We start from the raw sequence: 25,365 nt of genomic DNA, 5'->3' as shown, positions 1-25,365 counted from the left end.
ATATATAATGTGAAGTAAAATAAGGTGATCACCAGGATAAAATCATAAACACAAATGTTTAATCTACAAAACCAAGCTTTCATCGGCCACACTACCAACATCGTCAGGGTATAAAATGCTGGGTCCGGGAGTCCATTTTTATGAGGCTGGCTACCTCTGCGCTTTGACCTTGGATTGGGTCATGGGTCCGCCCATCAGCATCGGCTGTGTAGTTCTTAAAGGGGCCGTTTATAAAGTTGTCCTCTCCTCTCCAATTGCTCCAGAGCTTGAAGCACACACGCTTGATAGCACAGCAATACAGAGGCAAATTAAGATGAATGAGGGGGTGGGGAGGGGTGACCGGGAGCAGATGAACAGCGGATTTCCAGGCACCCACACATGCACAAAGAAAACATTAAGAACTACACAGCCAATGCTGATGGGCGGACCTATGACCCAATCCAGGGTCAAAGCGCAAAGGCAGCCAGCCACATAAAAACGGACTCCCGGACCCAGCATTTTATACCCTGACGATGTTGGTAGTGTGGCCGACAAAAGCTTGGTTTTGTAGATTAAACATTTGTGTTTATGATTTTAATCCTGGTGATCACCTTATTTTACTTCACATTATGTGTATACCCAGGATTCGTGTTTTAATACTATTAAGGACACACACACACACACACACACAAACATACACACATACACATATATATTATCCACTTATGTTACATTCTCAGTCATTGTTTTAAGCTAAAAAGTCACAAATATTGCAACATTTCCTCCACATCTTTGCCGACTCTATAATTTTTGAAATCCCATAACTAGAAATACATAAAGAAATAAATTTTCAAGAATGAAATGCAACATAAAATATTTCTGATTTATGGAACTTGATAGATGCTTTTACCTCCTTTCCTTAGAAGCCCAGCATATAATACACTTTTTCTAGTGATTCACTGCTGGTTCAGACCTCATTAGCATAATTCAAGTTAATATTTTTTTAGGGGTTCTTGGTGCTCTCTGAGCTTGCTTGTTTTCATTGCCCAAACTAGATAACATCATCAGTGCTGTATCAACTTGCAACAGAAGACAAAGTAGGCCTCAGAAATCTAAAAAAGGACCAGACCATCATCATCCTACTTGCAGACAACAGTCAAACTACGGTTATTATGGACAGAGCACAATACCTACAAAAAGCAAAAGAAATACTGGAGGACAAAGAAACTTATACCACAGTGAACACTAACAGAATACAAAACATAGCACTGATGATGTTACCTACAGTAGTTTGGGTAATGAAACATCTGCAAGAAAACAAGCAAGCTCAGAGAGCATCAAGGACCACTCATTTCAATCCTGAGTTACAAATATTCTCCTTTATTGGTAATTGTTTTTTCCTCCACAGAATCACTTTGCATTTTAATCGATAATTCACAAACTTAAAACCATCTGGAACTTTTTGCCGCATATTTTTGTTTTAATTCTAAATTATTTGGGGTCATTAGGACACTTAACCATCTTACTACTCATCTCTAAAGACAGATGCTATATGATAAAAATAAAAGGTTCAATTATACATCTTTGTGACATAGTATTTCTGATTTCTACTCTGAGGACTATACAGCTATTCATTTAGTTGCTGTTTAACAGTTATTATATTTTGTTCGTTAACTAGTTCTTTAACCAGATTATTTCTATCTCTGACTTGTCATGTTTGTTCAGGAATCTTTGGCAAAACATTTTGTTGAAAGTAATTTCATAATCCCCATAAGAAGTCTGAAATTAACATTCAAATTTAACAAGACAAGATGATTAGCTATGCTGTTGCATCTTAAGCAAGATTTGTTTTTCTTTATGCTTGACAAGCAACTTTTCAATTAATTAGTCTGAACTTCTTTGGATACTGTTGAGTCCTCGAGTCAACGGCGAATGAAGAGAACACATTCTGTAATTCCAACAGCCTTTTATTATCAGTAGTTCTCTCTCCAGCACAGCTCTGAGGCTCGCAGGCCTCTCTGTCTCCTTTAATAGAACCCCGGGGCAAAAAGGTAACAAACTGGTGCGCTTCTGCGCCTCGCGCATGTGCGTGAAGCCGGCACCACTCAGTCTGGTCCCGGGCAGCTTGCAACTGCCCAGGACCATTGCAACGTCCCGAGCCTGCCTTTGCAGGCTTAGGACACAACACCCTTTCCCCCCCAAATGAGACTTATTAACTATATAGGTAGTTATATGCGACCTCAACACGAGCGTGGTGTGCCAACCCAAGGAACCTGCACATCTGTTGCAGCTACTCACTAGCCACACTACAGCATGGTACCAGGCTATTGTTTTGGAATTAAGTGCTCAACACTCGCACTTTCAAGTTCCCCCACAACAGCAGGCACCCTCTCACCTTCCTTGCTTTGACAGCAATGTTACAAAATCTTCAAGGTACTTGGGAGATCTTTTTACTCTCTGTGACCTCCTCAGGTTCTGAGAACCCCCTAATTCCTCTTGTGGAGAGGTTGGAGTGGAGTTGCCTCCCCTTGTAAACCCTGGTGGTCCCCGTGAACTGTGTCCTGTTGCCTGATCTGCTTGCTTGCCCACCGGGCTCGTCAGGCCAGGACTTTGCTCCCCACTGAACCTGGTTCAGTGGGGAGCAACTGTAGGCTAACTGTAGGCTCTCGGGCCCCTCTACGTGCCCGCCAGTATTCAGCATTTCTGTAGAACTCTCCAAGTCCACAATGGACCTATCAAGGGAACTCATCCCTTCACTCCCAAGCCCCGTAACGGGATTGTCTGGGGTTTCTGCAATACCCCAATACTCTGTTGCCCCCCATTCTATGCCGGAGGTGCCAGAATCAGGATTTGACTTTCTGACTACCTCCCTGTGTGAAGACTTCCTTTTGGAAGCAGTAGCAGTACTGGACCAGCTTAATTGTTTGTGTGCCAGTTCTCTTGCATTGTTTGGGTTGTTTGGATGCTCCCGGTTATTCTCCCTGAATGGAGTGCTGAACTGTGGTTGTGAATGATGAGTATGCCCCCTGGGTGACTCACTGGCTGGAGTAGGCACTGGTGCCTGTATTATTTCTTGTTTCCCTGAATTCCTGTTAGGAACACTTGTGGAACCTTGGAACAGGCCTTCTTCGGCCTCTCCGTTTGGCCCCGGCTGCTGCCAACACCCTTCCCTTTGCCCACAGTAGTCCCCCTCCCCCCCTGGAGAAAGCCCAGGAGTTGCAGAGGGTAAGTCCAGTCTCGTATGCAGCTGATCGATATGCCTCCGAAGGACACGACTGTCGTCCAAGGAAACCTCATAGGACAATGGACCAGTGACCTTGCATATTACAGCAGGAACCCACAGGTGACCGGGCCCATAGTTCCGGGTCCATACTGGGGCACCCACTTGCAGACACCGCGGTGCCCTGGGTTGGGTGACCCTAGGAGGCAGTCTGTCCGGATGCAACCTGTCACATTTGGTGATCAGTTTGCGCCCCCAGCCGAGTTCAGCCGGGCTCTTCCCAGTGGAAGTGGAAGGTGTGCGGTAAGCAAGAAGAAAGTCTGCCAATCTGTGGTGCCAGTCCCCGTAGGTCAGTTTCTTTAAAGCATCCTTGGTGATGCGAACCATCCGCTCAGCCATACCGTTGGTGGAAGGGTGGAATGGTGCAGAAGTTGCATGACGAATCATGTTGGCCTGCAAGAAAGCCTGAAACTCGAAAGAAGTGAATTGAGGACCATTGTCAGAAACCAGAACATCTGGGAGGCCATGTGCAGCAAAAATCCCTCTCAGTACTTGAGTGGTCTTGGCAGCAGTGGTGGAAGAGACAGGAACAACCTCAAGCCACTTTGAATGGCTTTCAACAAGGACCAAGAAGAATTGTCCCTGAAAGGGCTCAGCGTAATCTACATGCACCCTTGACCAAGGTGACTGTGTCTCCTCCCATCGATGCACAGGAGCCTGAGGCATTTCAGGGCGTGAGCGCCGACACAAGTGGCATCCATGTACTTGGGCCTCTATTTCCCTGTCTAAACCTGGCCACCATAAATGGCTATGTGCAAGCACCTTCATCCTGACAATGCCAGGATGACCCTCATGAAGGGAAGCTAAGACCCTAGGTCTCATTGAGGTAGGAATAACAACTGTGCTGCCCCACAACAGACAACCCTGGAAAGTGGATAACTCATGCATCTTGAGCCAGAAACTCTGGAACTCAGTACCTGGACAACTCTCAGGCCATCCAGACAAAACCCATGACAACACACGAGTGAGTGTGAGATCCGTGGCTGATTCAGCAGCCACATCCCTGGCATTTAAGGGAGACTCAGGCAATGCCTGAATGGAAAGAATGTTGATGGCAGGGGCAGGGTCAGCCTCTACCATTTGTAAAGGTAATCTACTTAGGCCATCAGCGTGGCCCATTTCCTTGCCAGGTTTGTGAACCAATGAAAAATCATAGGCTGACAGAAAGATGGACCATTTCAGCATTCTAGGGGAGATGATATGGGGAGTTTGTTTGTTTGTAGGCTTATGGTCAGTATAGACCGTGAAGTGTCTGCCATAAAGAAAATCATGGAATTTTTTAATTCCAGCAACAATGGCCAAGGCTTCTCTGTCTATCTGAGCGTAGTTTCACTCAGCAGAGGACAATGTTCTTGAGTAATATGCAACAAGAACCTGAGTTCCATCAGCTCTTAAGTGGCTAAGTACAGCTCCCACCCCATAAGCATCACAAGCGATGCACACAGGAAGAGTTTCATTGAAATGTGCAAGCACATCATTTGATGTAAGTAAGGCCTTGACCTCATTGAAGCTTTTTTTCATGTGCTTGTGACCACTGCCATACTGCCTGCTTGTCTAGGAGTCTATGAAGTGGCTCTGCTACATTAGCTTTGTTAGGTATGAATGCATTGTAAAAATTCAAGAGGCCCAGAAAAGCTTGTAACTCAGCTTTAGACTTAGGCCTAGGATCTTGCAGTATAGCCTTTAATTTAGACTCAGCAGGGTGAATACCCCTGGCATCTATTCTGAATCCCAAGAAATCTGTAGAAGACACTCCAATTTTGCATTTGTCTTTTTTAAGTTTGAGACCTGTTTTTCTGAAACGCAGAACAGCCCTCAATCTCTCAGCTAAATTCTGAGTGGATTCTCCTGCAATAAGAACACCATCAAAATAGGGGCAAACCCCTGGTATACCTCTCAGGGTGTTTTCCATTACACTTTGGAAGATTCCAGGAGCTACATTTACTCCAAATTGTAGTCTTTTGACTTTGAATGCCCCCCTATGAGTTACAATAGTCTGTGCTTCAGCAGCAGCTTCATCAACAGGTAACTGTTGATAAGCCTGTGCTAAATCTAGCTTTGCAAAAACACGCCCCCCTTTGAGGGAGCCCAAAATATGGCTGACTACGGGTACAGGATATGCATGCTGTTGCAATGCCTTATTTAGTGTGCATTTGTAGTCTGCACAGATGCGAATGTCCCCATTAGCCTTGAGAGGCGTAACCATGGGGGTTTCCCATGGACTTGAGTCAACAGGTTCTAAAACACTTTGCTGGATCAATTTGTCCAATTCAGCATCAATTTTCCCTTTCAAAGCAAAGGATACTCTCCTTGCTTTCACCCTAATGGGAGTGACAGTGGGGTCCAGTTTCAAAGAAACTGGGGGGCCTTTGTAGGCTCCCAGCTGGGGGCTGAAGACATCTGCAAACTCTTTGCAGACTTCTTGTAGACCTAACATTTGCAAATTGTGTAGCCCTGTAACTTGTATTCCCAAGGCCTCAAACCATTCGAGTCCAATGAGACTCGTTCGTTCACCCCCAACTACCAATACATCGAATGGACCTTCAAAATCCTTGTATTGTACTTTAAGGGTGGCCTCCCCCTTAACACACACCTTGGAATTTTGGAAGTCTGTTAAGACTATATTGGATGGCCTAAGCTTGGCCTGGAACCCACTGCTAGAGCAAATCTTTCTGAAAGTGTGGATAGAAATGATTGAAATGTTCCTTCAATAACTTCTTTAAATCTGTTAAATGACAAATTCAAGAGGAGCAGGGGCTGCCAAATTTTCTGCAATTTCAAATGCATCTTGACCACAGACACACAGCAAAGTAGCAGCCTTCAAGCCATCTTCTCTTACTTGATTTACTCTAAAGTAATTTTCTACTCTAGCAACATAAGACTCCCATCTTTCTGGGTGAGTAACGTCGAATTCAGACAGTCTCCCTATCTTCGCCATTCTTGCTTCTTACTCTAGGAAGGGGTCTATCAGCCAGCTTACCTCCAGCGACGCTGTACTGGCAGGCCAGGTGCTGAGTTTAACGCCGTCTTCCTCTCTCCAGTACTCTTGGGGTAAGCTTACAATTCTTCTTCTTTGTTTTTGTAAGCTATCTCACTCTCGTCGCCAGTGTTGAGTCCTCGAGTCAACGGCGAATGAAGAGAACACATTCTGTAATTCCAACAGCCTTTTATTCTCAGTAGTTCTCTCTCCGACACAGTTCTGAGGCTCGCAGGCCTCTCTGTCTCCTTTAATAGAATCCCCGGGCAAAAAGGTAACAAACTGGTGCGCTTCCATGTCTCGCGCATGTGCACGAAGCCGGCGCCACTCAGTCTGGTCCCGGGCAGCTTGCAACTGCCTGGGACCATTGCAACTTCCCGAGCCTGCCTTTGCAGGCTCAGGACACAACAGATACCTTGTTAACTATACTCAAATGCAGGATTGATGTTGACTTCATACTTTCACTTTTCTAGGCCATGAGGAAGAAGCTCTGTTAAGATAACTGGAGGCATTCTCAGCAGTGAGATTTAATAGAATAGAATACACACACCACACAGATACTGCCATCTTGTAAAAAACCTAGTTATCAGTTCTTCATTGATCTTCATGAGAATGAGGGCCTGTAGATAGTAGTGGATAAAATTAAAGTAAATGCAATAAAAGGATTATTGAATCCTTTTTTTACCCATCATTTATCTTCAATAGAAATTTTAGTCTGTAAAAGCTAGCATAGACCACGGCTTTTCAACCCGTGGTACTCGTACCACTTGTGGTACATTAATGAGTGACAGGTGGCATGCAGGCCTGCCTAGCCAAGTGTAGTGGGGGAGGGAAAGAGCCAGCACAGGCAAGGACTTGCAGTGAGAGAGTCCTCTGGAGCTGCAAAGGCCCCAGGCTCACTTCTGGCTCACCCTCCCCATAAGAAAGGAGGAGTGGGGCGGAGACAGGAGAGCCTATAAAAGGAGGCAGTTTGGGCAGGAGAGGGAGAGAGAAAAAGCAGCAGCCTTGGGAGGAGTCAGCTGCACCGAAGGGAAAGAAGAAGAAGAAGAAGAAGGAGGAGGGGGAGGGTGGGAGGAGAGGAGATCAAGCAGGCTGGCCGTGAGCCGATCTACAACTGCTGTGGCAGCCACCTGTGCTGGCAGCAGCAAACAGGCAAATGCAGTGGGGGAGGGGTCACGCTCCAAGAGGAATGAAAAAAGGCAGCAATGGCTGGAGGTGAGGCACAGAGGAGGGAAGGATTCTTATGTGCTTTTGTGACTGAAGTTCTGGGATTTGTGCAATGAGGGCTTTGTGTTCTTAAGGAGTGTTTGGCAATTTCTATTTGGCTGATGGATGATGTCTCGTGTTAGATTCTATTGCTCTGCTGTTGTTAGCTGTAAGTTTTGCTGCAAGGGATTTTGAAGTATTTTTCTCCTGAATGGATTTTGCCTGTAGCATTCCTTTACTTATGAATGGAGCCGTTTGGGGAGGTTGCCTTAGCCGGCAGCCAGTACTTACATTTTTTTTCTTCCTTACCTGCCGGCTGCACTCCTTACTTTCCTTTCTAGCCAGTAGCTAATTCTTAAAGGAGAATGTGCCTTTTTAAGCTAGTTCACTCAGCAGCTTGTCTTTTCTGTCTCTGGAGGCCTTTCCTTGTTTGATCAATATATGGAAGAGGGAAAATATGGGGGGGGTTCAAATTCTTCTTTCAGAAGGAGATGGGAATGAGAAAGAGGGAGGGAAGGGAGGGAGGAAAGGAAGTCCCGCCTTTGCACTTGGCCACCAGCAGCTCTGCCATTGACTTTGCTTGTCAAAAGGTTGCAGAAGGGGATCTCATGACCCTGGAACACTGTGACCATTATAAATATGAATCAGTTGTCAAGCATCCAAATATAAATGACATGACCCTGGGCATGCTGCAATGGTCATAAATGTGAAAATGGTCATAAGTCATTTCAGTGCAATTGCAACTTTGAACAGGTGGTTTTTTTTTTTTTTTTTTTGGGGTCATCAAGTTTTTGACACCTTGCTAGGTGGTACTCGAATATTGCCATATCCTAAAAGTGGTACAATTGGTAAAAAGGTTGAAAAGCCCTGGCATAGACTATCTTGTTGTGAGAAATAAACAACACAAGAATTGTGTGAGTAAAAATCTGACCTGCAATTCTTATGTTGACCACATCTGAGTATATGAGTGTTTGTTAATATATTATATATACCTCATCCATGTAGGGCCCATAATGTAAGTAACATTATGTGATCTTGTAAGGTAGTATCCTATAACACAGTTTTACAAAATAATGTGAGCATGCTCTGGCTAAATCTAGGTTTTGTTTGGAGATATTGGCCAAATTGTCCAAAACAGACAGGTATTTCATTACCATTAGCAGGGAATGATCTATGTATCACATGTGCAGCTAAATCTAGTAATTTAGGGCCTATCTTCTTAAAGTAAAAAACATGATGGGAGGCAGAGGTCAATAGCTGATAGCCTACCTTCTGATGACCTTAAAGATTTGCAACTTGGAATGTATAAAGAGTAAATAGCAAAGATTGTGAATTAATAGAGAAGATAACGACAGTGTCTGTGAAGCTAAGGAAAAGAGAAGTATATAACTGGTGTGAATGAAAATGACCTGATCTTATGGAATGGAGTTAGGAATACATGCAGGAAAGTGAAATTTTAGTTTTATTTGTAAATGAAAAAGTTAAAACATATGGCAAAAAGTATGAACTGACACCATCTTAATTCCAGTGAACTGTGATAATGGAAAAAGCAGGAATGAGCTTTGGGAGAAATCATATAGTATTTTGAATGAGTGAGTGAATAGTAATTGTGCCATTTGGAAATCTGAGGATGAAATAGAATGGTGAAAGCTTGATGAGCATCTGCTTAGAAAAGGACTGTTTGTTTTAAAAGCATGATTTAAGCTTAAATATATTCATCTGTATACCTGGAAAAAGAATAAATCCAAAAACTTAATTGAATTGATTGTCTCTGATGAAAGATGCAATGAAGTAATGAAGGGTGGTGAGAGATTGTGATTCTGAATTTGGAATTGGCCATTTTTTGCTAATGCCAAAATGGAACTTGGGGAAAAATGGACAATAGAAGTAAAATGGCTGTAGGAGGAAAAAGTATGAGTTCTATATGAAAAAATATTAGAAGATAAATTAGTCTTATAACAGAATGAATAGAAAGTAGATACAAGGAAAGAGGAAGATGTTTGAGTGAAAGAATTAACTTGTAAAATGCCACAGAGATATGAACAGTTTTGCTAATGCAAAGTATGAGAAAGGAAGCTTGATGGAAATATGAAATAACAGATAATTGTGAGTGAGAAAAAAATGCATATAGTTTAGTGTAATTCTTTTAAATCTGTTTGTTTTGATTGGACCTATTTCTGATGAATAAGAAATGCTTCTTTTTGTTTTAATATTGCTACTTGATTTAATTGTACAGAACATCTATTAGATCTAGCAAATAACTTTTGTCTCTATTTTACTTACAGTATGTCATTCTCCTATGACCTTCCATCTCACTTCTTTTCCACATCCCATTATGTTTTTCTCTCCCTTCCAGCTCCTCTTTTATGAAAATAAACCCACCCTTGCTTGAAGCAACAAAGCAGTATTAATCAGCAAGTGTTCTTGGCAACAAGAACCAATGTGGACACATCTGGAGCACTCACAGGAAGTCATTCCTTGTCCAAGTAACTTTGTTGTGAAAGAGGCTTGTGATCCAGTTAATAGGGTAGTTTTACTCAGTCAATCGGAAGAAATTGGAACATTATAGTAAGGAAGTAACACTCATTAATGTCATTTCACACTTAAGTATTTTTAATTCCTTTCCTTCTGGGACAGTACAAATCTTTAACCAATTTATCATATGCACAGATGCTTCTATTTTAATTACAAACATTTGATTACAAAATTTGTCATGCTTATTTTGGTCAATGTCTCTTGGGTACTGTTCCCTAAAGAGATCAGAAATAGGACTGAAAATTGCTCAAGTTAACCAGATTTTTCAAAGAACTCTGGACATCAAACAAAATAAAAACACAACATACTAAACAGACCACTTAAAACAATAAACAAAACTTAGTCCTTCTTTTCTCTAGACTAGCCATACCCAGTTCCTGCAACCATTCTTCATATGTTTTTGTCTCCAGGCCTTTAGTCATCTTAGTTGCTCTTCTTTGCACTTTTGTCAAAGTCTCAACATCTTTTTGGTAATGTGGTGACCAAAACTGAATGCAATTCCAAGTGTGGTCTTACTAAGGATTTATAAAGCAGTACTAATTTTCATGTGATTTTGTATGCATGTATGTAGAACTAGGATGATGCAGTTAGAGGAATGGCTTGTAAACAATAATATACAAGAGTGTACCAGAAGATGAATTATGAAGAGTTTTGATTGATGGGTTATCCTGGGAATACATTCAGTGTATTTGCTTAAAATTGAAATGTAAAAGCTAATACTCTTCATGGGAAAACCAATATTGTATTGAACCCTCAGATTGATTGAGCCCAGAAAAAATCTCATAGCTGTATAAATCAGTACATTATAAGTATAAATTAATAGGATGAAAACATCATTTGTTAACAATTTCTTTCCTGATTTTGTGCCACAAATTAATATGTATTGGAAAGTAAAAACATTCTAATAAGATGGCTCCATATAATAAGGATGTTTTGGGACAGCATTAAACATATAAGACTTTGGGGCTTCCGGTTTGTGATTGTGGTGCCGACAGATATGTGGGCTGATCGTTCCCTCCACCGTTAGGTTTTCTCCTGCCAGGGCATCCTGAAAAGGGTCGAAAGTCGCCCTGGAGGGGCAACGAGTGTGAAGAGGACCCCCGACTGATCGCGGAAGGGTGGCAGCCCTCCCATTTGATCTGGGGCAGTTCTTCTGACTGAAAGATCAGCCATTCACGTGGCCCATCACTAATGCCATTTCCAGCCGAGGCCAAAATTACTATCAAGCACTTCAAAAGCACTGGAGAGGAACTGGGTGAGATCATACTTTCTTTGTAACCCAAGTATTTTCCTGTAAAAAGCTTCTTGAAACTTCTTCCCCCTGTGAGGAGAGAGTGAAGGGAAACGTCTTTTTCTCACCCTCTAAAATGGCGTTGTCTAACTATGTAGGGAAGATAAAGTCCTGAAGAGAACAACTAAGTAACTAGACTTGCATTTTTCTGATATTTGGGGACCCAAAAAGTTCCTACTTTCACAGGGTCCTGTTATTTTACCCACCTGTAAAAAAGATGAAAAAGAATCTACATTGGATAAAAACTCAGTTCAGGTTCTGAAAAGGATTCTAAATGCTACCGGGGACATCTTGTGGCAAAACCTGGTACAGCAACTAAACATTCTTGACAAAGAGACCTGTTTACAGCCTAGACCTGTCCTTGGTATTATCTTAAAAAAAAAAAAAAGATAAAAGGCTGAAAGAACAGCTGGGAGGTGAAATTGGCTTTTAAGAACTGTGGAGGTGAATATTTACTGACTCTTGATTAAAAAATAGCCTCCACTAAAGGACTACCTATAACCATTTCACAAATGGAGGATGACCAGCAACAAACTTCAATTAACTATAAACTTATACTTGAAAAAATTCTTGAAGCTATGTTTCCAGGATGGCTTTGCGGGCCACTTGAAACCACTTTGCGGGCCGCATCCGGCCCCCAGGCTTTGTGTTTGACATGTCTGAAATAGAATAAGAATATATTTAAGTAAGTAATATGTGTATTTTAGGTATTATAACTTTTGCACAATGAAATAAAGGAAATTTGGGTTGCCAGGAATTTAAATACTATGGATGTTAAAGGCACATTGGAATATTGTAATTAAAAATGAAAAAGTAGCTAAAACTTAAAAACAGGATATGGATATGTATAAGCAAAAAATATATTGATAAATGTTTTAATTGAGTTTGTTATGGTTAGAAATTTACTAATTGAAGTATTATACATTGAATGTTAAGGGAAATAGAGAAGGAATTTTTGATAATGCAACCTGAGATATATATTAGAGACTTTGTTATTGAACTATTGACTACCCAGTCACCACGCTGCTTTCCAAGCACTCAAATATAAAACTGGAAAACCAGTGACATTTGTTTTAAAAAAAAATTATAAGACTTTGGGTCATTCCACTGGTTTAACTGGGGTTGATGTTGTTCATTTTAGCCCAGGCTTTCTGTGAGAGAATCTATAGATAATGGTGTTCATGAACAATTGTACTTGGAGCAAGTAGCTTTTTCTTCCCTTCTATATCTGTAAACTACACAGTCAGATTTTTATGACATGTCTTGTTTATTTTTAATAAATAAAAATCACATCTTTATTATTTTTTTATAAATAATAGAAGGCAGAAAACATACCTAATACTCCTTCCTCCTATTTTCCCCACATAACAAATCCTGTAGGTGGGTTTGGCTCAGAGAGAGTTACTGACTCAAAGTCTCCCAGTTGGTTTTCATGCCTAAATCAGGACAGGAACTCACAGTCTTCTGATTTCTGGCCTGGTGCCTTAACCACTAGACTAAACTGGTTGTAGTGAAAAGGGGAACCAGGAAACCAAGTGTAAAATCACATTGCTAAATGATGTTGGTGATTAGGCTGGGATTAAGATAATAGGTAGCTGTCTTAAAGAAGATGACTAAGGTAGAATTGGATTAAGCAGATGCAGTCCTGAATTCTATGGTAGGAAGCAATAGGTGCCAATCTGAAGATGTTCTTCGATAACAATTCAGAAGAACATAAATAACCTATTAATGTTGGGTGAAAATTAATTTTGGCTGTTATGTCCTGGGCCTGCAGAGCGCAGGCTGCAGCGATTGGCCCGGGTAGACCATGGGGATGCCCGGGACCAGAAAGGCTGTTCCCAGCCTTGCGCGCATGCGAAAGGCAGAAAAAATCCCTTGCAACGATTGGCCAGCAAGGTAGGGGACTATAAAAGGGAACCGCACCATTTTGCAATCTGTTCTGTTGGTGTTTGCAATAAAGAAGGACTGTGTGAAACTGTTGCTTCATCTCAATGCTTCTGCCTCGAAAACAGAACATTGGCGACGAAGGTGGGATTGCCTGCAAGGGAAACAATGCAAGAAGTTAGGCTGACTCACAATGGGAGGCCTGAAGCTGGGAGAAGTTCAGCGTACGGAAATTGCGACTCGGCCTGCCAGTACAGAAACGCTGGAAGTGAGCTCAGTGGAGGAGATCCCTTCTCAACCCTTGCACCAAGTTCCTGGACTGCTACGATGTCCAAGATAGGCCAGCTGTCGGAATTCGACAAAGCTCATCCAGAACGCTGGAGTTCGTACGTGGCCTGGGTAGAGAACTACTTTCGGGTGAATCAGATCTGGGAAGATGGCCTCAAAGCTGCCACGTTGCTGTGTGTGTGTGGGTAAGAGACCTTCGATATTGCAGAGAATCTGGTCATCCCAGCACCACTGGAATCAATCGCCTACACAGACTTGAAGAGGATGCTTCAAGAGCATTTCGAACCCAAGCTCTCAGTGATTGCTTGGCAACACACGTTCGAGCAGAGGGACCAGAGGTCTGGTGAGTCTGCTGCAGAATTTGTTGCAGCCTTGCGACAAGCAGCTAGGCCCTGCGAATTCAAGGACTTGGAAGAGAGATTGAGAGATCAGCTAGTCTATGGCCTGTGAAGCCGGGAGTTGCAGCAGAAGCTTTTCGCGAAGGAAGGTCTCATGTTCCAAGATGCCTTGAGGGAAGTTTCAGCTGAAGAAGCAGCAGGCGGGGCTGTGAAGACCTTGCGGCTTGCCAAGCCCTCTCAAGTTCCAGCCACCGTCCATCAAGAGGTCGCTCACGAAGAATCTGAACAGGATCACGAATCGGAAGTGGACCGGCTGCATCAGGCTCCGGAGAGAAGGCCCAGCCAGCATCATCCCCTTGGTGCGTCGGGTGTGGAGGCCGCCATCGCCACGCTGACTGCTGTTTCCGCTCCACCATCTGCAGGGCCTGTGGTAGGCAAGGCCACATTGCCTCAGTCTGTTTGGGTCGCCAGAAGGAACATTACCCAAAAGAATTGCCTCAGAAAGGTACCAAGGTCCCCAGCCAGCACAGGGTGGGTTTCTGCATGTCATGTAGGAGCGTTTTTAAAACAGGGGTCTACAGGCCACTTAGGAAGAAACTTCACATTGACATGAAGTTGCAAGGGGTCCCCTTGTCGATGGAACTGGACACTGGGTTCACTCTATCGATCATCTCTCTAGATACCTTTAACAAGGTCTGCAGCAGAAGTGCCCTACGGGTTAAACTCAGGCCGTCAAACCTCATCCTCACAGATTTCCAAAATTGCAGAATCAACATGAGGGGGGGAGGCCATGCTCAAGGTGCAGCATAGGAATTCTGAGGGGCTAGTAGATGTAGTTGTAGTTGGGAGAGACCGCACGAGTCTCATTGGACTTGATTGGTTTGAGGCCCTTGGGATTCAGGTGACTGAAATAAACAGAGTGCAATCAACAGGCCTGACTGGGGTCTGCAAGGAGTTTGCAGATGTGTTTAGTCTGGAACTTGGCTCCTACAAAGGCCCTCCTATTTCTCTGAGGCTAGATCCAACCATAGCCCCCATTAGAATCAAGCCACGCATGGTGCCCTTCGCATTAAATGGCAAAATAGATGCAGAGCTGGATAAGCTGATTCAGCAAGGTATATTAGAGCCTGTGGACAGTAGTCCATGGAAAACACCCATAGTTACGCCACTGAAGGCCAATGGTGAAGTCTGAATCTGTGTGGATTACAAGTGCACGCTTAACAAAGAGCTGCAGCAGCATTTGTACCCGGTACTGGTGGTCAGCCACATTCTGCCCTCCCTCAAGGGGGAACAGATCTTTGCTAAGCTTGGCCTGGCTCAGGCCTATCAACAATTGCCAGTTGATGAGGCAACGGCCGAGGCCCAAACTATAGTAACTCACAGGGGGGCATTCAAGGTAAGAAGGCTGCAATTTGGAGTAAATGTGGCCCCTGGCATCTTCCAGAGTATAATGGACCGAACACTCCGAAATATCCCTGGCGTTTGCCCGTACTTTGACGATGTCCTCATCGCTGGGGACTCAGCTGACAATTTAGCTGAAAGGCTGAGAGACGTTTTGCTACGTTTCCACCAAGCGGGGCTAAAGCTTAAGCAAGACAAGTGCAAGATTGGGGTTACCTCCACAGAGTTTCTAGGATTCCGCATTGATGCTCAGGGCATCCACCCTGCTGAATCCAAGCTGCAAGTAATTCAGCAGGCCCCAAGTTCCAAATCCAAAGGCGAACTTCAGGCCTTTCTGGGACTGCTAAATTTTTACCACTCATTCCTTCCCCACAAGGCTGCAATGGCTGAGCCGTTACACCGGCTCTTGGACAAACAGGCTCCTTGGCAGTGGACACAAGTACATGAAAGGAGTTTCAGTGAGGTAAAGGCCTTGCTCTTGTCAAATGCGGTCCTAGCACATTTCAATGAGAAATTGCCGGTGTGCATAGCCTGCGATGCATCCCCTTATGGGATTGGGGCTGTGTTAAGTAACTTGAAGGCTGATGGGACACAAGTCTCAATAGCATACTACTCTAGGATACTATCATCAGCTGAACGCAATTACGCACAGATAGATAGGGAAGCCTTAGCCATAGTGGCTGGCATAAAGAAGTTCCATGACTTCCTATATGGCCACCTTTTCACGGTCTTTACAGACCATAAGCCACTGCTGGGGTTGTTCACAACAAACAAACAAACCCCACACATAATATCCCCAAGAATGCTGAGATGGTCTATCTTTCTGTCTGCATATGATCATACACTGGTTCACAAGCCAGGCAAAGACATGGGCCATGCAAATGGCCTCAGCAGGTTGCCATTACAGCAGGTAGAGGCAGATCTGGCCCCTGCCAACCGCATCCTGTCTATTCAGGACTTGCCTGAATCTCCCCTCAATGCTAGGGATGTGGCTGCGGAAACAGCCACTGATCACATGCTAACACGCATGCTGACCTCGGCGTTGTCTGGATGGCCTGACACATGTCCAGGCTCAGAATTCCAGAGTTTCTGGCAGAGGAAGCACAAGTTTTCCACCTTCAAGGGGTGTGTCCTATGGGGTAGCCGGGTAATAATCCCAACCTCATTGAGGACTAGAGTCCTGCAGTCTCTGCATGAGGGACATCCAGGAATAGTCCGGATGACGGCGTTAGCATGCAGCCATCTTTGGAGGCCTGGGCTCAATAAAGACATTGAGGCCTAGGTCCACGGATGCACTGTTTGTCAACAGTTGAGGCTGGAGATGCCCGAGACCCCAGTTCATAGGTGGGAGGAGACTCATACCCCATGGTCGAGGGTTCATATCGACTACGCTGGGCCCTTTCAGGGGCAATTCTTACTCCTCGTGGACAGCCATTCCAAGTGGCTAGAGGTTGTGCCTGTCTCCTCTACTACTGCTGCTAGGACCTTCCAAGTACTGAGAGGGATCTTCGCCTCACATGGACTTCCAGATGTCCTTGTCTCCGACAACAGGCCCCAATTCACTTTGTTTGAGTTTAAGGCATTCCTCCAGGCCAACATGATCTGGCATGCCACATCTGCACTATTCCATCCAGCTTCCAACGGCCAGGCTGAATGGATGGTGCTCACAACCAAGGATGCCTTAAATAGAATCACTCACAGGAACTGACATCACAGGTTAGTGGACTTTCTTCTTTGCCACCGCACCACATCTTGCACAGCTACTGGAAAGAGCCCAGTTGAACTCCGCTGGGGTCCCCGCCTCATCACGAAACTGGACAGATTGCACTCAGACCGGGTGGCTTCACAGGTGTCACAGCCGCAGGCACCTAGGAGACTACAGGTAGGCGATCCGGTCTGGGCAAGGAACTATGGACCTGGACATCTCTGGGTCACAGCAGTGGTATGCAAGTTCTCTGGGCTGCTGTCATATGAAGTGGCCTTGGATGATGGTCGTGTGATCTGACATCACATTGACCAACTGCGCTGGAGGCTTCCCAGCAACACTTCCGCTCCTGGCTCTGCTCTCAGGGGGGAGGAGGACCACAATTACGGTTGTGGGCCATGGTCTCTCCGACATCCCCAGGCTTCAGCTATTGCTCCAAATGGAGTCCTCAGAAAGGGGGTTTGCCATGGAGGCAGCTCCTGACTCCGGCACCTATGGCACATACATGGGGGCCATGGGTTATTGGGGCACATCAGCCACTCAGGCCACTCCAGCTGCTGGTCTTCGGCTCGAGGGACAGTGCTCCCAAGAGGGGTCCATTGTGGACCCGGGGAATTCCACCCCACCACTGGACTTGGGGAATTCCACCCCACCAAGGAACTCTGGTTTGGATTTAATAGATCCAGCCAGTCACCTGGGTCTTGGGGGCAACAAAGTCTTGGTCTGCCTAGCCTGGCAGACGAGCTGGCAGGCCAGGCACACTCACCGGCCAAGACAGTATCAGGCTGGACCAGAGGTCCCCCCAAATACTTACAGGACTATGTACGGTCCTTGTCAGTTCTTGGACAGGCCTAGTAGTCTGGGTTAAGTAAAGGTAGAGGAGTGGGGAGTATGGCTGTAGAGAGAGACTGTAGCTTGTTGTGTATATATGCAATGTAAGCAATGTAATGGAGTGTTGGAGTATTTAAAATAATAAGTGTGCCTTAGTATTTCATCCAAGGGGGGAGAGTGTAATGTCCTGGGCCTGCAGAGCGCAAGCTGCAGCGATTGGCCCAGGCAGACTATGGGGATGCCTGGGACCAGAAAGGCTGTTCCCAGCCTTGCGTGCATGTGCAAGGCGGGAAAAATCCCTTGCAACGATTGGCCAGCAAGGTACTGTGCAGGGGACTATAAAAGGGGAACCGCACCATTTTGCAATCTGTTCTGTTGGTGTTTGCAATAAAGAAGGACTGTGTGAAACCGTTGCTTCGTATCAATGCCTCTTCCTCGAGAACAGAACAGGCATGAAACTAGGTTTTTGATTGTTGTTGTCATTGTTTTGGAATGACATTGATTTCTGTATAAAGGGAATATTTTTAATGAGTATTTTGAGTAGTTTACAAGATCAATTGCCAAAGTGGCTAAAAATTTATTAGAAAGACTCATAGAAGGATTTTGCCACTATAATCAAAGTAACCAAAGTTACTTTGGAATAGAATGGTTTGTAAGGCCCAAAAGATCTGAAGAAGTAAAATGAATGGTGTTAGTGGAAACAAGGTAAGCTATACATCCTGTTCTTTATGCCATTCATTTCTTGTTTTATTTGATTTATTTATTACTTATTTTTTCTGCTTTCCATTCTACTTACCGCTGAAAGGTATAATGTAATGGGTATGTATGCATATACCAAGAAATGCAAAAGCTGTCCTATTATTGCAGAATCTGGGTCACCTAGAGAAAGTATTATTTTTCAAGACAAACAATAGTATGGTAATGAAGCTTTCTGCCAAAAATCAGGCTTATTGGAAAGTAGTAATAACTTGTATTGTATGACAAAAAGTGACTTCCTCTACTTCTAATAATTTATTTGATTTCCCCCCCATCACATGCTGCATAGGAATTATACAAATGACTTCTTAAATTAGAATCAGTTCTATTCAGAGAAAATACATTTTATGGAAATAAAGTTGACCTTACAAGCCTGTTTTTACCTCTCTTTTTAGACAGAATTTCCACTGGCATTAGCTTCTTTCTTATAGCATAAACAAGAACCAACACTGTTTCCAGCTGGGAGTTTTTTGGTGTACTTCTCCATTTATTTTGAGATAGTTTCTATTTCTCACCTGGTTAATACTGTATTAATTGTTGCTATAGCATTTTGAATCATAAGCAATTCAACTGGGTGTATACTTAATTATTAAGCATATAGTGCTAAATCTTTGAATCTGGAATTTTAAATAAAGCACACTCTTAAATCATGTTTATCTTATATCAATACTATGATTTTAACATTTAATTTTACACAAAACTATTTAATGCACTGAAAAGCTCCCCACCCTACACTATTTCAACCCTTTCATGGGGATAAACTCTTTCCAACTTATTACAAAGTTAAAAAAAAAAAAAAAGCTTGTACTATGCTGGGAGAACTTGGATTTTCCATCCACCCTTTTGTTATTATTTCTTTCCCCACCCTTCTCCTTTTGTCCTTAGTTGATTTCTCTCCAAACTTCTTGCTAAAAATGTAGCATCTATCCAATACATCTGCTCATTTTTCATGTGAAGAGGTCTTTATATTAAAATACTAAATAACTGTCAGTGAAAGTGGTTCTTGTTTTATAATTGAAGAAGATATCACAGCGAGTGAGAGAGACAGAGACAGAGAGTCAGAAAGTATATTTAGACAGATTAAACATTTCCATAATAGTCTTATAGTATATAATGTCATGGATTCACAATACCGAGCACAATACTGAGGAGAAGAAGCAACAGAAACTTTACTGCAATGGTCATTGGCTGCCTGTGTTCAAGAAAGGGAGACCCCGAACAATGGGAAAGCAAAGATTTTTATAGAAGTGGTGGCCACAAAATGGGAAATTCTAAGAATCTGGTTGGCTAATCACTTTGGGGAAGCTAGGCAGATCCTGTCACTGTACCTGGGGTAAGTTCTATTGTTAGGCAAAATGGGCCTTTCAGGAGGGAAAAAGTTGATGAGGAAGTCCATTGTTAAAGCAGATGGATTGTTGAGGTCATCTGCTGATACAGGATGGTAGATTGGGATTTATCTGTGTTCAGATCCCTTCTTACTAACCATGAGCTGTCCTATGAGCTAGTGAAGAGGATCCTGTTTCTTGGGGTTGTGGGGGAGGGGGCTTTGTTCTGGGTTAGGGAGGTTCATGTTGGGTCTGAAGGAATAGGGAAAAGAGATGAACTGGATATGACCATAGTCATATCTAAAAGACAGAAAGGAAAGGCGTGCAATCTACATATTTTTGCTAGGTTTATTTTTTCCCACTACAATAAAACAACTATATACTAGATAAAGTAACTTTATTCGGGCTATTTTCTGCGTTGAATATTCAAGATGCAAACTGAATTTTTCCAGCATCATATTTTAACATTATTTATATAAGTTCATATAAATAGAATATTTTTAAAAGATTTGGTTGACTAAAGCATGCATTCTTTTGATACAAAAGTATGGTTATTGAATTGGCTGAAGACATTTTCACAATGAATGATGGATAAAGATACTTTTTAACCTATATAGGAAGGACTCGATTTACAACCCTTCATGTAATGATGGTTCAAAATTACGATGGCCTTGGAATAAATAGATTATGATTTGTCATTGAAGTTATGACCATCGCAACATTCCCACAGTCACAGGATCACAATTTGAGCACTTGGCAAACAGGTCATATTTACGATGGTTGCAGCATCTTGCAGTCATGTGATCACAATTTGTGACTTTCCCAGATAGATTTCAACAAGTAAAGTCAATTGGGGAAGTTAATTCAATTAACAACCAAATGATTCACTTAATGACTGTGGTAAAATGTCATAAAATTGGATCCATTCCTCATTGCTTAGCAATCAGAATTTAAGTTCCAAATATATAAATTGTATGTTTATATTGTACTATTTTTCTTCCTGTTATATTTCACTGTATCAGTGTGTTTCTGTATGTGTGCAAGTCTAAAACACTATGCACAAGGTTGGTAGACAGCACCAGAACTATTTTTACTCCTACTTATGCTTCTTTTGATTCATTGCATTTCTGAAAAAAAAAATTAAGCCAGAGTTCTTCAAAGTTTTAAGTTTCCTATTTTAAAAATAAAATATTTTTTATGCTATGACAGGAATTTGTGAAATACAGCCATACGTTCTCCAGAATCCTGGCTTATTATTGCTTCCCTCCAAGCTGGTTTTGCTGCAAACTGTAAAGGATATGTATTGATTGCTTAATTAAATAGGTCTTACCAGAATAGAAAAGCTTAGAACTACAACTAAACCCTAACTGCTGGGTAGTAAACCCAGATAAAAGCCAGCATCTAGGTTCAGCTAAACACTCTCTTCTGCCCTGCATATTTTTGCTAGTTTAGCTATCAGTATTGGAAGAAGAATCAAGTTTGAATGATAGGTGCAAGAACAAGCTTTTGTGTGTGTGATTTATACATCCAAATTTTGAAGAATACCAATCTAATAGTGGCAAATATCTGTAGCTCTGGCGTAGAATGAGGGTAAAGGTTCATTCTCCAAGCTTATGAGCTGGTTTCTGAACGTTTCATTACCAAGCTAGGTAACATCCAGTCCCTCTTCAGAAGGTCCAAGACACATTGCAGCACCAGAACACTAAGAAAAGCAGAAGAGAAATGGCTGCTTGACATCTTTCTCTGTAATAGCTATCCAAAAAACATTGTATTCCGACATACAGCACCCAAATCACACCACATAGACAACCACCACGCAAAAACTAACCCTACCATACACAAAAGGGGTGTTGGAAATGACAGCCAGAATTCTCCAACCCCTAGGAAATGCAACAGCCCACAAACTCACAGCCACACTCTGCCAGGAATTATCCAAACCAAAGACAAGATACAGAAGGATGAAAGAAACAATGTAATTAGAAAATCAACTGTAACGACTGCAACCAATTCTATGTGGGACAAACATCATGTCAATTAAAAAACAGGATCCACAAACACCGACTGGCAGTCAAATGTCATGATCCCAAATCCTTAATCTCTACCCACAGCGACACCAAACAACATCAGTTCGATTGGAGCAACAATGAAATCATCGGCCACACTACCATCCGCCATACTCGTGAGTTCATCGAAGCCTGGCACTCCACAAGCAATTCCACCAACAGACACATTGACCTACAACCAGCCTAGGAACCCCTCAGAATCCAATTCAATCGCACAGCCAATTAGAAACAGCACTGGTCCTCAATCAACCCACGCAAGCCCCCCTCCCAATGACCCTGACCTGATGTAACCTCCCCATCACAAGCCTCTCTCACTGGTGTTTCATACCTGACCCAACACAAGACCCTCACTTGACACACCCACACCTGAAGCCCTTATAGACAGGACACTGACATTTCCTAAACTCCACTGAAGATGTTACCTAGCCTGGTAACAAAACATTTGGAGACCAACCCACAAGCTCGGAGAACAAACTTTCACCTTAATACTAATCTAATTTTATTTTAAAATGCATAGCATTCAGGTAATCTTTGACTTACAACCAGCCATTTTACACCTGTTTAGTGTTATAGCAGCCTCAGAACAGGTGCTTTATAGTTCATAAAGTACTTCCTGCTATCGCAAAATATCCTTCTCCCTCCCACCTATATTTTGAGTGGTTGGCAATAGAACTGGTTGCAATGTTCTGCAGTCTTGTGGCTGCAGAATTTATTCATTATGTTTTTTGCCAGTTAGCTTAACAACTGTGCCATTTGCTTAACAACCATGTGATTCACTTAATTACCACCACGAAAAAGTAAAAAATGGGTCTGACACCCCAATTTACAATTACAACTTACAATTAGATTTCCTGTCCTAGTTGTGATTATCTGTATTAATACTTTTTGATGCTTTTGAAATCAACACATTTCAGTGAGTATGAACATTTTAGCTGATGAGAAATATTTAACAAGATTAATCAGAAATACCACACAAGTAGAGATATACTTAACCAGATTAATCAGAAATAGCACAGAGACATGGTGGAACAGTGGTTAGAATGCAGTATTGCAGACTGCCGACTGCCAGCAGTATGATGCTGACTGGCTCAAGGTTGACTCACTTTTCCATCCTTCTGAGGTCAGTAAAATGAGCATCAGATTGTTGTTATTTTACTCTGTAAACCACTTAGAGAGGTTGTAAAATACTAGGAAGCAGTATGTGAGTCTAAGTGCTGTTGCTAAAACATTTATACACAGAACATTTATATTTACTTATGACGTCATATTCATCTAATTTCTGTCAGAACTGTTTCTTCTTTTTATAATTATATTAAACATTGTAGTTGAATAAATAAAACAGATAAAACTACAAACTATAAAAATAAAAAATAGAACCAAATAAATATAAATAGAAAACTTTGCTAAAAATATAGCAAAGAAATAGATAAGTATATATAAGGAAGTTACTTCCTTCTACATCATAAGTATAAACAATTTTAATAACTTATCACCTCTTAAAATACAAAAACAAATTTCTTTATACCATATCTCATTTCTTATCTATAAACAGATTTTTTTTAATCTTGTTATTAGTCCTGGTCAGCAAAAGTCCATTAAGGATTACCAGAGAAAACAATATATTTATTTTAACCTTGATCTAATAAACACATTTTATATTCCTTTCTATTACTTTTAACAAGCTTTTTAACAAGCTTCCTTCAAATAATGTCTAGAACTTGTTTTTTTCCTTTTTCCCTTCTCATAAATTCCTTCAGAATTTTAACAGAACTTTTTTTTAAATCCAATATAAGAAAGTTATTCAACTCACTCTTTTAGTTTGCCATTTGTATATCCTTTTTAATTATTATGACATCAACTGATTTCATTTATATATCCAGGGTGATATCTTTTTTCATAACATTCTTAAATATATTATACTTTTTATGATACTAAAAATCATAAACTTTTAATATAATTTTGTACGATTGTGACCTACCAAGAGTTTTTTTATTGTAATAGGAAAGAACTAAGTGAATGAATAAATGAAACAAGCATGCATAGTTTTCTGAATTACTTTTATTATTCTCTTCCAGGTTGGTGGTGACCAGAGTCAGGGGGCTGTTTTCCTACGGGAATTTACCTTAATAAGGAGAGAGAGTCTTAATGAAGATTTCCTTTCAGATTTGCTGGATAATAATCACAAAACTGAAGATACGGTAGGACTTCACTGTCTTTCTTTTTAAAAAATTGTGGAGGTGAAAAATGAACCTACAGTCTTGGGGAAAAAAATTAATCAAATCAAAGATCAAAAGGACTCAACTAATGATTGGATTGCTGACTGTAACTGATTCTTCGTGGACATTCCTCAATGTAGCACTCCTAAGAACAAAGGGTTTGGGCCTTAATCAGTCTTAAAAGCAGAAAAGTAGTTGATGAAGATGTGTTTTTCATTGACCAGATATAGCAAGCAAGAAGGAAATTTGTTACTGGATTGGTAGAGAGCTTTAACATCAAAAGTATCTAAAATGATTCAATTATAATAAGAAAAGCAAGCCTAAAAAAGGCAGACTTAGAACATTGGATCAGTATGGGTCAATATTAGTTTTTCCTGTTGTTTTTAGTATACTTTAACCTGTCCTTTGACAATAAAACAATTTCTTGGGGAGAAAATCAGGATAATGAAGTAAAATAATAAAGATACCTAAAGAGTATGATCTATCTACAAGAACCCCCCCTCTCTCTCATACACACACACACACACACACTGAGACTATTATATATGGATGGTTTTAAAGATACACATGTGCATACACAAACAAGTAGAAGGAGTTAACCTCATGATTGGGGATTTTTATTAAGAGCTTACTTCAAACACAGGAAAGAGATGACTTCCATGTTGACTTCCAATTGTCTCCATCAACTTTGGGATCTAGCTGATATCTTTCTAGGAGGGGGGACACTTTGTTACAAGTCTTTGGAAAGTCAATTGGAAGTCAACATCTGTCTCCCAAATAGCTGTTTTTAGTTGTACTCTGAGCTCTCCAAACATCTCTTTCTCTCTTTCTTTGCAGAGACTATTGCAGACTTTGATTAAAGTTTATTTGGTTTATATATAAATTTATCAGATTATGGATTGTTAAATGGGAGCACAAATTCATTTACAGAACACAGTAGTCATGGTTAGACTAGTAAAATAAATAATCAAAGCAATAAAATATTTGGCACAAAGCTATAGAATAAAGTTCTTCTGTTGTGCTGAGGTATCTCTAAAACAACTAGGAAATGTTAGTATGTGTGTAATCTAAACTAAAATTAGATATTTTTAATGAGACATATTCATATTTGTTAAGATATTCTCTAACTCACTAGATTGATTTTGTTGTTGTTCCTATGCATAATTTGCCAAGAACCTCCACAGCCACCAGTTGTGCTGTAACTTCTTCATTTTATGTTTATGTGGAAATATCTTGTAGTAAACACTGCACAATTCTAGACTTGGACTGTACACCTTTGGACCTAGCAAG

General features: G+C 41.7%; 1 protein-coding gene across 2 annotated transcripts in view; it reads left to right on the top strand.

The window, feature by feature from the left end:
- Window positions 1-25,365, top strand: part of ADAMTSL1 (ADAMTS like 1) — a 495,749-nt gene that overhangs the window by 87,694 nt on the left and 382,690 nt on the right. For both annotated transcript variants that reach the window (XM_039319408.1, XM_039319407.1), the window contains exon 2: window positions 23,935-24,057. In XM_039319408.1, the coding sequence (XP_039175342.1) occupies window positions 23,935-24,057 (123 nt within the window). The remainder of the gene's footprint in view (window positions 1-23,934; window positions 24,058-25,365) is intronic.

This window comes from Crotalus tigris, unplaced genomic scaffold (genome assembly GCF_016545835.1).
Source record: "Crotalus tigris isolate CLP2741 ecotype Arizona unplaced genomic scaffold, ASM1654583v1 scf7180000023589.2044511, whole genome shotgun sequence".
NCBI classification, from domain to species: domain Eukaryota; kingdom Metazoa; phylum Chordata; class Lepidosauria; order Squamata; family Viperidae; genus Crotalus; species Crotalus tigris.
The sequence above is the reverse complement of the archived record's forward strand: the minus strand, read 5'-3'. Positions and strand labels throughout refer to the sequence as shown.